Below are 12,955 nucleotides of genomic sequence, written 5' to 3' on the forward strand. Positions count from 1 at the left end.
ACAGGAAACAAAGAGTGAGACAAAGGCAGCCATTTTGAAAGATAGCGATGGCATCGTTCCAATGTGAAAACAGGTGAAACATACTCAAAGGACGACAACCGCTGTTTAATTTAGCAAGCATTTAATACAGTCCCATAAAGCTACAGATACAGTGCTGCCGGCAAAATGATTAATGTAGTAAATGTAAGGGAACAGCATGCACTCGCTTGTGTATTGTTGAAGAAATTTCACTCGTAGTCCTTCAAAGTTTACTGTAGCACTGTGTTTTATTGGTATTTCTGGTAATACGGTGGATGTACCGACACGGCGTATGGGTCTGCATCTTTATAGGGGTGTCAGAGGATGGATCAAAGAGAAGGGAGGGGGCTGTATGTAACTATCAAGGTGAATAAAGGTTAATTTGTGTATAGTTGCTAATCAGTGACAGAGGGTGAGACAACAGAACAAAGGGTAATTGAATCAAGAGGTCTGGCAAACAACTGCAAAGAGCAAACGTGTGACTGTAGCGCAAAACAGAAGATAAAAGAAATGTGGATAACCCTGAGAAATGGAGTGAAGGAGTGACACGTGACGGTAAGTATCTGTAGCAAAAGGTGTAGTATCTTCTTCATCAGTATTTACCAATCATTGGTTGTAATTACATTTTGTACTATATTGCACAATTTTTGCTCGTTGAAATAGTTTTTCCATGATGCAGTAGCTGCTAAAGGGGATATGCTGTATCTCAAGCAAACAGTAACAAAAGTTCACTGTTTTTAACTTGATTGTAGCTAAATTGGTTATAGAGAAGTGTACATGTTAAATGCTTAGACTGTTAAAGTTATTGCCAGTTGTTCCTCAGTAAAGGTACAGTGCAGGCCTCTGCTGTACGTACAAACCTGAGGCCTGAAATAGAAACACACAAGTATGTGACTGAAGGAACCTCTGTAGAGTCCTGGTTCCAAAACATGACGATAGAATTATTGACAAACTTCAACAAAAGCTGCTTGACTGTCAGCTTTTTATGTTAGATTTCTTCAGTAATTTAATGAGAGTTATCAGCAAAAATCAAGTGTTCATTTGATGAACTTCATTTCCTAAAACATCCAGAATTGGAGCTCATATCTTTGGCAGCTATAAAGTTTCTGCTCCTTCAAAGTTCACAACACAATGAATTAATTTCTGAAACACTCTCAATGCTGGAGAGCATTTGTGATGCTGAAGCCGTGACCAATTTTTCTGTTTCTTCTCTGGAGATGCACAATAAGGGACGTCTGCAGCGACTGAGAAAGAGTCTCACCACATCCTGACATGAGGAAAAGACTTTATTGAAGATGGCAATGAGGAAAACTATCAGACAGCAGACAGCATGCATTCCAGGTGAGCTCTGAACATCTGATCTGGAACAGGAATTCAATCACGGCAGCATGAGCTTCATTTCAGTCTGTAGCTGCTGAATTCATGGATGAATCATCTGCCACGAGAGAGGAAGACCATCAAACATCCACGTCAGCTGATGGAGGTCCAAGAGTCTCACCAAACAACCTACAGAGTGAAGACCTCTAACCTGATTGGATTGATAACCCTCTGGAAACCAGCGTTTGTCCTGTTTTTGTGTCGCTCCTCAGCAACCCTAGACAGGTCGTAATGTTTTTTGAGCAACACACCATACTATGATGTTTTTACAGTGAGGGTTCTACTGTGAAACCAGTTTGACATGTTCAGGCATTCTTTGTGTGAAAACTCAGAGATTTCAGGTATCAGAAGGTGGTTTTCAAGGCGCTGGCTTGCAGCTTCCACAGGTTCTTCATCCCCATTGCCATCAGACTGTATAACACTACTGTGTAGTTGTTATTATAATGCAATATTTATTATCTTGTACTTGCAATTTTGTGACTTTTTGCACTCCTCTGTTTTTGTTCCTAAGAGTCCTGTAACAGTAAATTTCTCCTTTGTGAGATCAATAAAGTCTATCTTATCTTATCTTATCTTATCTTATCTTATCTTATCTTATCTTATCTTATCTTATCTTATCTTATCTTATCTTAATGTGTTTCTTGGTGTGTTTTAGGTAGTGATGGTGAGATGAAGCCTCATGAGGCATTGAACCACTTGAGCCAATTGGTTCGAGAAAGGGTTCATTTCTTGAAGCTTCATGAGCACACGAAACCACCTACTGGTCAAGTGTATAATCACAGGCAGCTGTATCTGAACCACATGCCTGATGCATTGAATCATTGTTCATTATAACTGCTGGGAATGACTATAAAAAAACAAAAAAATGTATGATCAAATAATTTCTATAGATAAATGATTACATATGTGTATAATAAAATATATTTTCATGTATTCAGTGTGTGTAATTTTTTTCCCAAAATGGTAGTATCATATAATGTGGCAGGTTGTGTAATAAAGTCTTTCTGTCACCTTAGGAAAATGGCATGGCCTTATGCAGGCAGAGGACAGTGAAAGTGCTTGTGGAAATAGGAAGATTGTACTGAATATGCTTGTGTAACTTAGACAAGGATGTACAGGAAAGGGGAGATTTTATTCATTTTATTCAGAAGTAACAGGTTTTCAACAGTTTCTGGTTTTAAACGATTCCTTTTTTGACACACAATAAACACCTCACCTTTGAATAAAATAAGAAACGGTGAAAAACACAGTTCTTGATAAGCAAACCTAATGTGTCTGTAATAATGTTAGATTTACTTACCTTATTAGGAGTTAAAAAAATCAAAATGTTCCCACACGGGAAACTTTCCACTTCCTGGTTGGCTCCATAAATATAAATGCTAAATATAAATGTTAATGTCATATTGCACATTTATATTTATCATTTATGTCTGACATTTAATACTTACATTAAACTATTTAAGATATTTCTAAGATGAGAGATATTGCAGTAAATGTTGTAAAAGGTCACCAGAGAAAAAAAATCACACCACTTGTTTGTACATGGTTTGAAGCTAAATGTGACAAAATGAACTGCTTTACAGACGGCACCCCATATAATATTAAAGAATGCAATAGTTTTCATCGAAGACAACTGTTAAAGTTCAAATTGTCTTCTTTTACATCAGAAATATAAACTAATCAAATAATCATTTCTGATGACAGGTTGAAAATGCTGAGTCCAGTGGGGTAACTGGCATATCCTGCACGGATGAACAACGGCTCTGGAATGTGGGGACTCAGAGGAACCTTGGCTCAAAGCGATTGATAGGACAACTGCATACCTGCCTGCCTGCCTGCCTGCTTGCCAAACCCACCTCTGCTTCAATCCAGCCAGCATCCTACATAAACTCTCTTTTCCTCCTACAAAAATGCACTTTTTCCTTTATCTCAATCTTTCACTTCATAAATAAATTCCATTACTTTTTTAAACCAAATTCTGTGTTGATGTCTACACTTAAGGCCACACTCAGTCATTTCAGCAGTAAGTGTTTTAAAAAATAAGTATTTGTAACATAAACACACTGATAACATTTGTTAATAAAAAACAATTTACAAACAGGTCAGAAATTTTAAGATTTATTACAATTATATTGTAAAGATGTCAGAGGCTTCAGATGGAGTGATGATCTTGCAGCATAGCTGTGTTCAGAGACAGACAGATCCTCCCACTGAGTTTCCACATCACAACGTGGAGGCATGTGAATGTGGTCATCCTGCTCCTCTGCATCCTTGATGCCGACTGTCATATCTAAGTTACAAAAAACACAACGAATTTTTTTTTATTAGGAATTAAACTTCAACCAGAACATCCACGGGTCATGTGAGTGTTGCTAAGGTCCACCATAATGACAAGTAGTACAGACTCGCAAGAATTAAAAATACTGAGACTGACCAACGCTGCAAACTTTAAGGGTTACAAATATCCAGAAATAATGTAAGCTACATTAAGACTGATCATAGTGTTCAAAACCACCATCTTAATAAAATTTAAAATGTAATTTTAGAAATGCAAAACAATATCTCACTCACCCCTATCTGACAGCCTCTTCAAAACCCGCCGTGGCTTCTGTACTGGAGCATCATAGCTGAGCCATTTTTCGGGGTAAGGGTGCTCCTCTGTCGGCTCTGTCCACAAAATGAAAAGAACATACTGTACACAAGGGCGCTTCAGTGGGCACTTAAGGTTTAGCGCTTTCAGCCACTGCCGTATGTGCTCCTCATCTTTGGGCGGACGATGTAGATTATATGGTGCCCCACAACACTCCGATCTCTCCACATGATGTTCAAAACAGGTTTGTTTCAAAAACTCTCTCCTCTTGGCCCAGTTATTACGGCAGCCTCGACATCTTGATGAAATAAAATCGCTATCTGGTTAGCTTACACCGCTCGTTCCTTTTGTTGACAACTGCACTTCCGGTCTGAAGCGGAACTCAAAGGACAAAATGCTGTAATATGGCGCCGCCCTGGCGAAGCTGCAAAATAAGGTTGATACACCTATCTTTCTCTCCTCACTCTCCTAAATCTCCAACCTATCTCTGTCTCTCTAAACTCTCCAAACTATATTCAAAATATATAAACACTATCCAAACTCTAGTATCCAGATTATCAAAACTCTATCCAAACTATCCAAACTCTCGACTGACCACAACTCTCTATCAAAACTCACATTTTGAACGGACCCTGAGGAGTTTATTCTGCTATCAGACCACGCTGCAAAATCTGAACCACTTTCTGAAGCAGTCACGTGGTTCAGCCAGGCAGCGAGCAGGCGTGAACTAACCGTGACGTCACCCGTTGGTTTCAATGCCGAGAAAATGAAGCCCGGATTTTCCGCCACCAGTGTGTGATTGTGTGTGTGTGAATGGGCGCATTAAAAAAAATTAAAAATGAAGCTCGGATTTTGCTACTTCCTGTGATATAAAACACCGTACTTTACATTATTTCATCATATGGCCTGTTTTTACGACATGTTGAAAAAATGGCATTTTTTTCGTCATACTATACTATGGCGTTTTTTTTTGGACAAAATTCATGATGATTTTTTTTTCAAAGAAAACTGCTCTATAGTGTTTTTCACGCCGTACTTTACATTATTTCATCATATGGCATGTTTTAGCGACATGTTGAAAAAATGGCATTTTTTCGTCATACTATACTATGGCATTTTTTTGGACAAAATTCATGATGATTTTTTTTTCAAAGAAAACTGCTCTATATTGTTTTTTACGGTCTACTTTACATTATTTCATCATATGGCATGTTTTCACAACATGTTGAAAAAATGGCATTTTTTTCGTCATAGCGTTTTTTTTGGACAAATGATGATTTTTTTTTCAAAGAAAACTGCTCTATAGTGTTTTTCACGCTGTACTTTACATTATGTCATCATATGGCATGTTTTAGCGACATGTTGAAAAAATGGCATTTTTTTTCGTCATGGGTTTTTTTTTTGGACAAAATTCATGATGATTTTTTTTTTCAAAGAAAACTGCTCTATAGTGTTTTTCACGCCGTACTTTACATTATTTCATCATATGGCCTGTTTTTATGACATGTTGAAAAAATGGCATTTTTTTTCGTCATGGGTTTTTTTTGGACAAAATTCATGATGTTTTTTTTTCAAAGAAAACTGCTCAAAAGTGTTTTTCACACCGTACTTTACATTATTTCATCATACGGCCTGTTTTTACGACATGTTGAAAAAATGGCATTTCTTTTTGTCATACTATACTATGGCATTTTTTTTGGACAAAATTCATGATGATTTTTTTTTCAAAGAAAACTGCTCTATATTGTTTTTTTACGGTCTACTTTACATTATTTCATCATATGGCATGTTTTCACAACATGTTGAAAAAACGGCATTTTTTTCGTCATAGCGTTTTTTTTGGACAAAATTCATGATGATTTTTTTTTCAAAGAAAACTGCTCTATAGTGTTTTTCACTATGTCATAGAGTATGTCGTCCAAAAATGGACAAAAAATGTCATAATTTAGTATGTCGTCTGAAAATGGACAAAGATGTCATCCCAACGTCCGAATAAACAAAGTAGTATGTCTCTGAGAAAACATCATAGTACAGCCTTTGGTATGAAAAAACACCATCATATACATTGTATATTCACCAAATAACAAGTCAAAGGAAAGAGACATACATTGTAGAATTGTAATAATTTGTGGGCTGACTGATTTACTGATTATCAGTATTTTAGTTTTTACTGATTTACGGTAATAAATACATTTAAAAATGGCACTACTTTGGCTCTGAACCTGTATCTACCTGTGGTTGCTCTGTCTTCTGGAGTGATTTGATTGGTTATACATCATGAATGAAACCCCTTTAACCTAACATCTGTAAACAAAACAAACATATCAGCAAAGTTTTCTGTTAGAGTTTGTGTTCTTCTGAATTTAAATTGTCTAGACTTTCTGGGTGTCAGAGCAACTGAAATACAGAAAAAAACATTAAAACGTGATTCTGCATGTGAGCAGGATGCAAAAAAAAAAAATACAAACAGAAGCCAAAGATTAGTTATGAATAAACATTTATTAGTTATATTTGTATATGTACACCAAAGGTACACCACTTATTGATATGTAGAAACAGATTTTTATGTATACCATAGACCGAGGAAAGAATTCATGTTTTTTTCTTTTAAACATTTTTTTCTCGATAGTGTATTCCCCCCTCCCCACACATACTCTCTGCCTTTACATCAAGATTACAACAGCTTTACAAAGAGGGAAGGCCTAGAAAAGTAAGATGTGGAAAGCACATTGTAGGCAGGAGTGAGACAGGTTATCAGCTCTGTTTAGGAGCTTCTTCAAAAAGACACATTTCAGTAGAAAAGGACAAGCTTGAAGATATATACTGGCTCTGTGTCGATCGGTTTCCATGTACCATTTAGCTGAGCAGGTTCCAGGTGTTTGTGTGTGCATATTGTTTGTGTAGACAGCAAAAAGGCAAGTGGAGTAAAGGCAGTTTTACCAAGTGGGATTTTTATAAACCTCTTGGATGGCGATGGCACAACAGAGGTCGAATGTGTGAAGATGTGGTACGTAGGAAGGCTAACAGAGAATCTAAAAGATCTAGATGTCCACGTGTTGCAACTTGAAATGCAACAGGTAAACAAAGACGCCTGAGACTAGAATCTTTTCTTTTTTCCTTTGATAAGACAAAATGTTTCAGATGGCTCACCTGAGGAAAGTTGCTCTATACTGTAATACTGAATACGATTGATGTTTGTTCTTCCTCTCAAATCAACTACTAGGCTGTGTTTGATTCTTCGCTCTATCCTACATACAGGGCAAATTTGATCTTTTCCTCCATTTGTCTTTCTATTCTCGAACCTTTATCACAGTAATTTCCACCCCAATGACTCATATTGGCCCCTTTTATGAAACCAGAAACTTCCCCTTGCTCTTTTTTTTAAAAAAAATCTTGTTCTTTCTCACTCTCTTTCTTTCTTGTCTTCATGCAAACAGTGTTTTTTTCAGGATCACTGCAATATCCGGAAAATTCTGCATTGCCACTGAACAGAACAATTATATATTTATGTATGTACAATGAAAATGAATTCACACTGCTTATATCTTCATGGAACAAACATTCAAAACGCTTACATTAGATACAAAAAAAGATATTTATATATTGGTGTGTGACAGGTAAGTAAACCAACTAGTTAACAGCTATTAGAGAATAAAAAAACAAGCAATTTATTACACGATTTCCTCTCTATACATTTCATCTAATCTAATTTTACTCAGGACATAGATGATTTTTTTCTCTCTCTCTAGAGGATTACATTAAAAATGTCACAGCAATGAAACTATATTCCTATATAACATTTCAATGCCCCCCAAAAGAAACAATAAAGGAACAAAACAAAACAAAAAAACATCTGTTACCTACAATATATACACAAAGTGCAAGGAGGCACTTCAATATATCATGCTTTTAAGATAGTGGTGCAAAAAATAATTATCATTTTTATTTTATTCATGCTTCTAAAACTGTGAGTTTGAACATAATAGTGGTTCAACACTCAATCCCCATTGGTGACACTATGGTCTGCATTGTCTCCTTACTGGAGACATGGTTTTTTTATTATTATTTTCTTTATTTCCTGAAGATCACAAGGTCAAAAGATGAGGCCTCAAAAAGCCTGTTAGGGTGTCAGTGTTGTGCTCTGCAGCTCGCTGATTACAATTATATAAATGTAGTGACCTTTCAGGTTTAAGACTCTTTTTGCATCTGTTTGTATGTGTGTGTCTAGAAAAAAAAACCAACACAGATGTGTCTGAATGCGTCAGTCTATGCAGTGTGTCGAGCACAACACCAAGTGTGCGCTACGGTGTATCAAAGCACACTTGTGTTAATCGAGCTTGGAAACCCCCCAAAAAAAGTGCTCGAGGAACTACAGGACAGAGTGCTGCACTACCTGTTGCGTTAACGTTCCTACTGTTACTTTAATTTGTTTCGAAGTTGAACACCTTCAAGGCATGGTTGTCATTAAGCACAAAAGAAACAAGAGAGCAGAGAGAGAAGGATACAGTGATGACGACAGAAATCAAATCCACATCACAGAAGTCTCACTCACACAGGCTAAAAAAGATTAACAGCCAGTAGTCCTGCTATGTTTGTGTGTTTGCCACTTTTTTTTTTAAGTCATTTGGTTCTATGAGAGGATTATATTTCTATTACCTGATGGTTGGCAACATTCTGGCATAATGCATGTTACGGTGTATGTCCATTGTTCTGATCTGAGCTTCCTATGAAACAAAAAAAGCGCCTTCTCACTAATATGGACATACAGCTGCAGCATCTAGGGTTTGTAGAAACAGTCTTGAGCTCTGGTGGCAGAAGAAAATATATTGTTTACCTTTATAGGTCTGGCTAAACAAGAAGCTGGCAAGCCTCCCCGAAGAGTGTTATATCAATGATCTGTCTCTGTTTGTGCGAGCCAAGAATCTATCTGACAGCTGAGAGCTGCTCTGCTTCTCTCTTGGTTTCTTTCTTTCTTTTTTTATGTTTCTGCTGGTTCGCCTTCTGTGCTCTGCCAGTGTTTAATAATAACTGCTCCTTAGACAGTACACTGGTTCACAGGATCATTCAGCCGCTGGAATGTAGTCGGAAACGTGTGTGTGCTTTCTGATTGTGCTGGGAAACCTCCCTCTCCATCCCATTACAATATTACTTTCTCTGTCAACGTTTTTTTTTTTTAGAGTCAAAGCTTTCAGAAGTTGTGCTGTTAAGAGGCCATTTGTTTGAGGTGAGCAGCTCTAAAGAGCAAGTAAACATTTTAGGGATTACTACATTATTTTTGTTCCCTGTGAAGAGTAAACATACAAGCCTGAGTATCTTTCACATATTGAGTTCTAAAAATGCCTTTTTTAAACTTGGAATGCAGTCAACATGGAAGGATAATATGCATGACTTTGATTATGCCACTCACTTATAATTTAACCTCACTAGCATTTTGGCTTCATTTGTGCTCTTTCACTTCATTTGTGCTCTATAAAATCATTTATTTGTGCTCAGTTATATCATTTTTTTAAAATTTATTTTATTTTGAAATTCATTTAATTTTAATTTCATTGGCATCAAAAGGGTAGTTTTCTGGAGGACATAAAAGGAAAGTACTGTATAAAGTTATGTATTTAGGGCAGTGGTTTTCTTAGCTTTAGGTTTTGAGGCTCCATCGGCAAACGTATTAACCTCAAACTGCTGTGCCAGTCGGCTTAAAATGACATCAATGGACAACTTAAGAAAACTTATGTTTCGTCATGGAGGCAGTTGGAAGGCCTCTGTCAGTTGATTGATTTTCTGCCCGTTTGGTCCCTACGCATAATTGACTTGTTCATGTTTTTAACCTCAGCTGTCTCACTGTATCACACACACAAATTAGTTTCAAATCTCACTCAGCAGGTGACACAAAGAAGTCCCTTTTCTAAACAGTACACAAAAAATGGGGATAAAAACAGGCTCCGTGATAGGATTTGTGCTTTATAATTCCACTTATTGATAGTGCTTGTAAGTTATGAGGCTCAGCGTTGTTTTCCTGTTCACTCTCCCCGACTCTTTTCAGCCATTTGCTTGTCCTCAGGGATTATAGGTAATATTAGGCAAATATAATTGCATCCAGATGCACTTTAAGGACTCTGATAGGTAAGATATGGATAAGGAAAAAGCAGCGGCCTCATGCACATATTCTGATGTTAACAACAAGGATGCAAAGCAAGGATGTTGAGTACATTACATTTGTTGTCACAATGCTCTAATTTTCACGTGTCTGTTGGAAGTTGGTGCCAGTGCATCCCCATGTTATACTGCCACTTCTCTCTTCATATAAACATAGAACCAAGATGTATTGCTAAAAACAGCCTATCTAACATATATTTATTTCTCTCTTCCTTCCCTCCCCAAGCCTTGAAGTATGTTGTGCAAGTATCTGCTATACAGGACATAATTGCGCTCTATCAGGTTTGGTATACCTATATTATCATTTCACGGTTAAGTGAATTAGTATTTTATATATATATATATATGTATATATATATATATATATGTATATGTATATATATATACATATATCAGTCATATAGACAGTTACAAAAACCTTTTTTAAAGGGACTAATTAAAAAAGAAAACTAAGCTACATAAAAACAATTAGTAGTTCTGTTTGTGTGACTTTTCATTCACTCCTCTTTTTATATATATATATCACCAGATAGGAAAGCTTGTGGAGCCCAGGAGCAGGGGATCTCTGTGCTGCCATTATTCATGTTTCCATGGTTCCTCCTCAACAAGCGTGCACTCCGCAGCAGAGCCGTTAGTGGCTGAGGTTACCTGGAAGCAGTTAGCAGGGAGATCTAAACAGTGGGTCCAAGGCACAGTTTAAACAAAAACACACATTTCTTATCAAACTTTGGATAAACTAGCTCATTAAAAGATTCCAGTAATGATTCAATACTGCCATTTACGAGATATCATGATCAAGTATTAGTCAAGCAATGTGATTGGTCGAACAGGTTTGGAAAGCTTATATGACATGACTGATCACAATTTATTCCAGTGCCATCAGAAAAGCAAATCTATCTTGCTACATCTTTTTTTTTTAAAGCCACATGTTGAGGTAAATGTTTTAGATAGTACACATGACTGTAAACATTACTAGCATTGTAAAAGATACATGCATTTAACTTTAAAGCCAGAATTCAACATTCTCAAAATTTATGGTTCTTTGGCAATTCAAAACACAGCCTCTGAGGTAGATTTGCTATTTTGCAGCATGTAAAAAACTATGGAAGAATACTGCAACTCCTGGACAACCACTGGTGATCATGCTTGTGGGAGTCCTAACAGTGGAGTTTCCTTTACTGACCTGAGAACAGACCACAAATTACGATAATCACAGACTCAACAGGCAGTAAAAAAAATAAATAAATGCAAATGAATAAATTATGATTACAAAATATACACATTACATGAAACAAGATATAAACACTACAGAATGAATGCACTGTTACGGTTTTCATCTACTTTGCAAGCTCTCTACAGTGGTTTTTAAACGGGGTTAGAAACGTGCGTCACAGTGTTTACAGGCAAAACAAAACAGAAGAAAAAAACTGCCATGGTGGAGACTGGAAATAGCCACTTTTGTGTCACATTTATATGTAAATGTCCATTAATAAATGGAGACTGAGAAAGGAGGATCTAACTTTTCACTATGGACAGATTGCTGGTGTGACAGGTTACCAGCGTTGCTAGGCAACACCCTTCATCCTTTAATAAATGAATAGGCTCATCAGTGGACCTTTTCCACCCTTGTGTGAGCGCGTGTGTCAGAGAACACACACCCTGAACTCTCATATATTATTCTAAAAGCCTGGAATACGTTCAGCAGTGGAATTCAAAGTGGTTTATGTTTTACATTATGGGAGCTACTTTGCAGCTCTTCATTTCACAACACGCTTCTGGAAGAAACAGACGGTGTCAAACTGGGAACGACTCATGAACAGCGTGGTCGATGGGTGTATGTAGGGAATATGTGAACCACTAATTAGCTCTAACTCTCTGTATCTTAAATCCTACAGCAGCAAATGGTGACACTTTAAACAAACCTGATAAAATATTAAAATTAGTTTTAAGACAAAGCTCAATAAATAACACTCTGCATTAAGCTGAACAAAACTGTAGAAACATGTGAATTGAAACAATATTTTCAGAAGACATTATTTTGAAAATGAACGCATTGTGAACTTTCAATAGATGAGGGGCTGTTAAATAATTCCTCAGGGTCATAATGAGGATTATCTGGCTCTGCCTTTTGAAATGGAGCCAATCCTCAACAGGTTGCATTCATCAGATTAGGCTAACCATAGAGGTAGAGGGAGAGCTCATTTATCCTTCATTTGTATGCACTCAAGTGGAACACTGCTTTGAGCTGAGCTTTAAATTTTGAGATGCTCTTAACACAAAAGCTGCTATTCCAGAGGAATTAATACATATGTACACATGCATCGGTCATTCTCTTGAGTGTCGCTACTGACATAAAAATAACACTGGGTGTATTTGCATTACCGTGAAACAAAAAGTCAAGCAGACAGAGTCGAGCAAAGGTGCAGGATGAGCATGCCAGAACAGAGAAGCGTTATATACAGGTCTCTATGTCCGTAAGCATTAATTGTACCTTGCATTCATCTACTACGACAGAATTGTTAGCAGTGGTGGTGGCAGTGGTGGTAGCAGTAGCAGTTAAGACGCACTGGTTGGAATTGTTTTCGTGGTGGTTCTTCATGTCATCGTAATAAGATTGGGTCTTCGTCATCATTTCAATGTCGTCAGATTTAGCCATGTGAGCGTCCAGCTCTTCCAGCTCCGCCTTGGACATGTGGTACACGATGCCTGCACCGTAGGAGTCACCCACCACATTCACTGAGGTCCTGAATCGATCCCTGAGGAGAGAAGCCAGGATCAGAAGAAGTTTATTCAATGGGAAAAAAACACTAGGACAGA

At 37.2% G+C, this 12,955-nt stretch overlaps 1 protein-coding gene and 1 long non-coding RNA gene across 4 annotated transcripts in view; both read right to left on the reverse strand.

The window, feature by feature from the left end:
* Nucleotides 1-3,497: 3,497 nt before the first annotated feature.
* LOC127535263 (uncharacterized) lies at nt 3,498-4,597 on the reverse strand. The gene is made up of 2 exons (XR_007944098.1): nt 3,967-4,597; nt 3,498-3,685 (listed from the first exon to the last, which is right to left on the reverse strand). It is a non-coding gene; the product is annotated as an uncharacterized LOC127535263 (long non-coding RNA).
* Nucleotides 4,598-6,465: 1,868 nt separating this feature from the next.
* slc1a2b (solute carrier family 1 member 2b) overlaps nt 6,466-12,955 on the reverse strand; it is a 30,153-nt gene continuing 23,663 nt past the window's right edge. For 2 of the 3 annotated variants that reach the window (XM_051952791.1, XM_022189967.2), the window contains exons 10-11: nt 12,630-12,894; nt 6,466-10,786 (exon numbers count right to left, since the gene is read on the reverse strand). In XM_051952791.1, coding sequence (XP_051808751.1) covers nt 10,715-10,786; nt 12,630-12,894 — 337 coding nt within the window. In that variant the 3' untranslated portion in view covers nt 6,466-10,714. The remainder of the gene's footprint in view (nt 10,787-12,629; nt 12,895-12,955) is intronic. The other variant, XM_051952792.1, reaches the window with a different exon arrangement.

Source organism: Acanthochromis polyacanthus, chromosome 8 (genome assembly GCF_021347895.1).
Source record: "Acanthochromis polyacanthus isolate Apoly-LR-REF ecotype Palm Island chromosome 8, KAUST_Apoly_ChrSc, whole genome shotgun sequence".
Classification (NCBI taxonomy): Eukaryota; Metazoa; Chordata; class Actinopteri; family Pomacentridae; genus Acanthochromis; species Acanthochromis polyacanthus.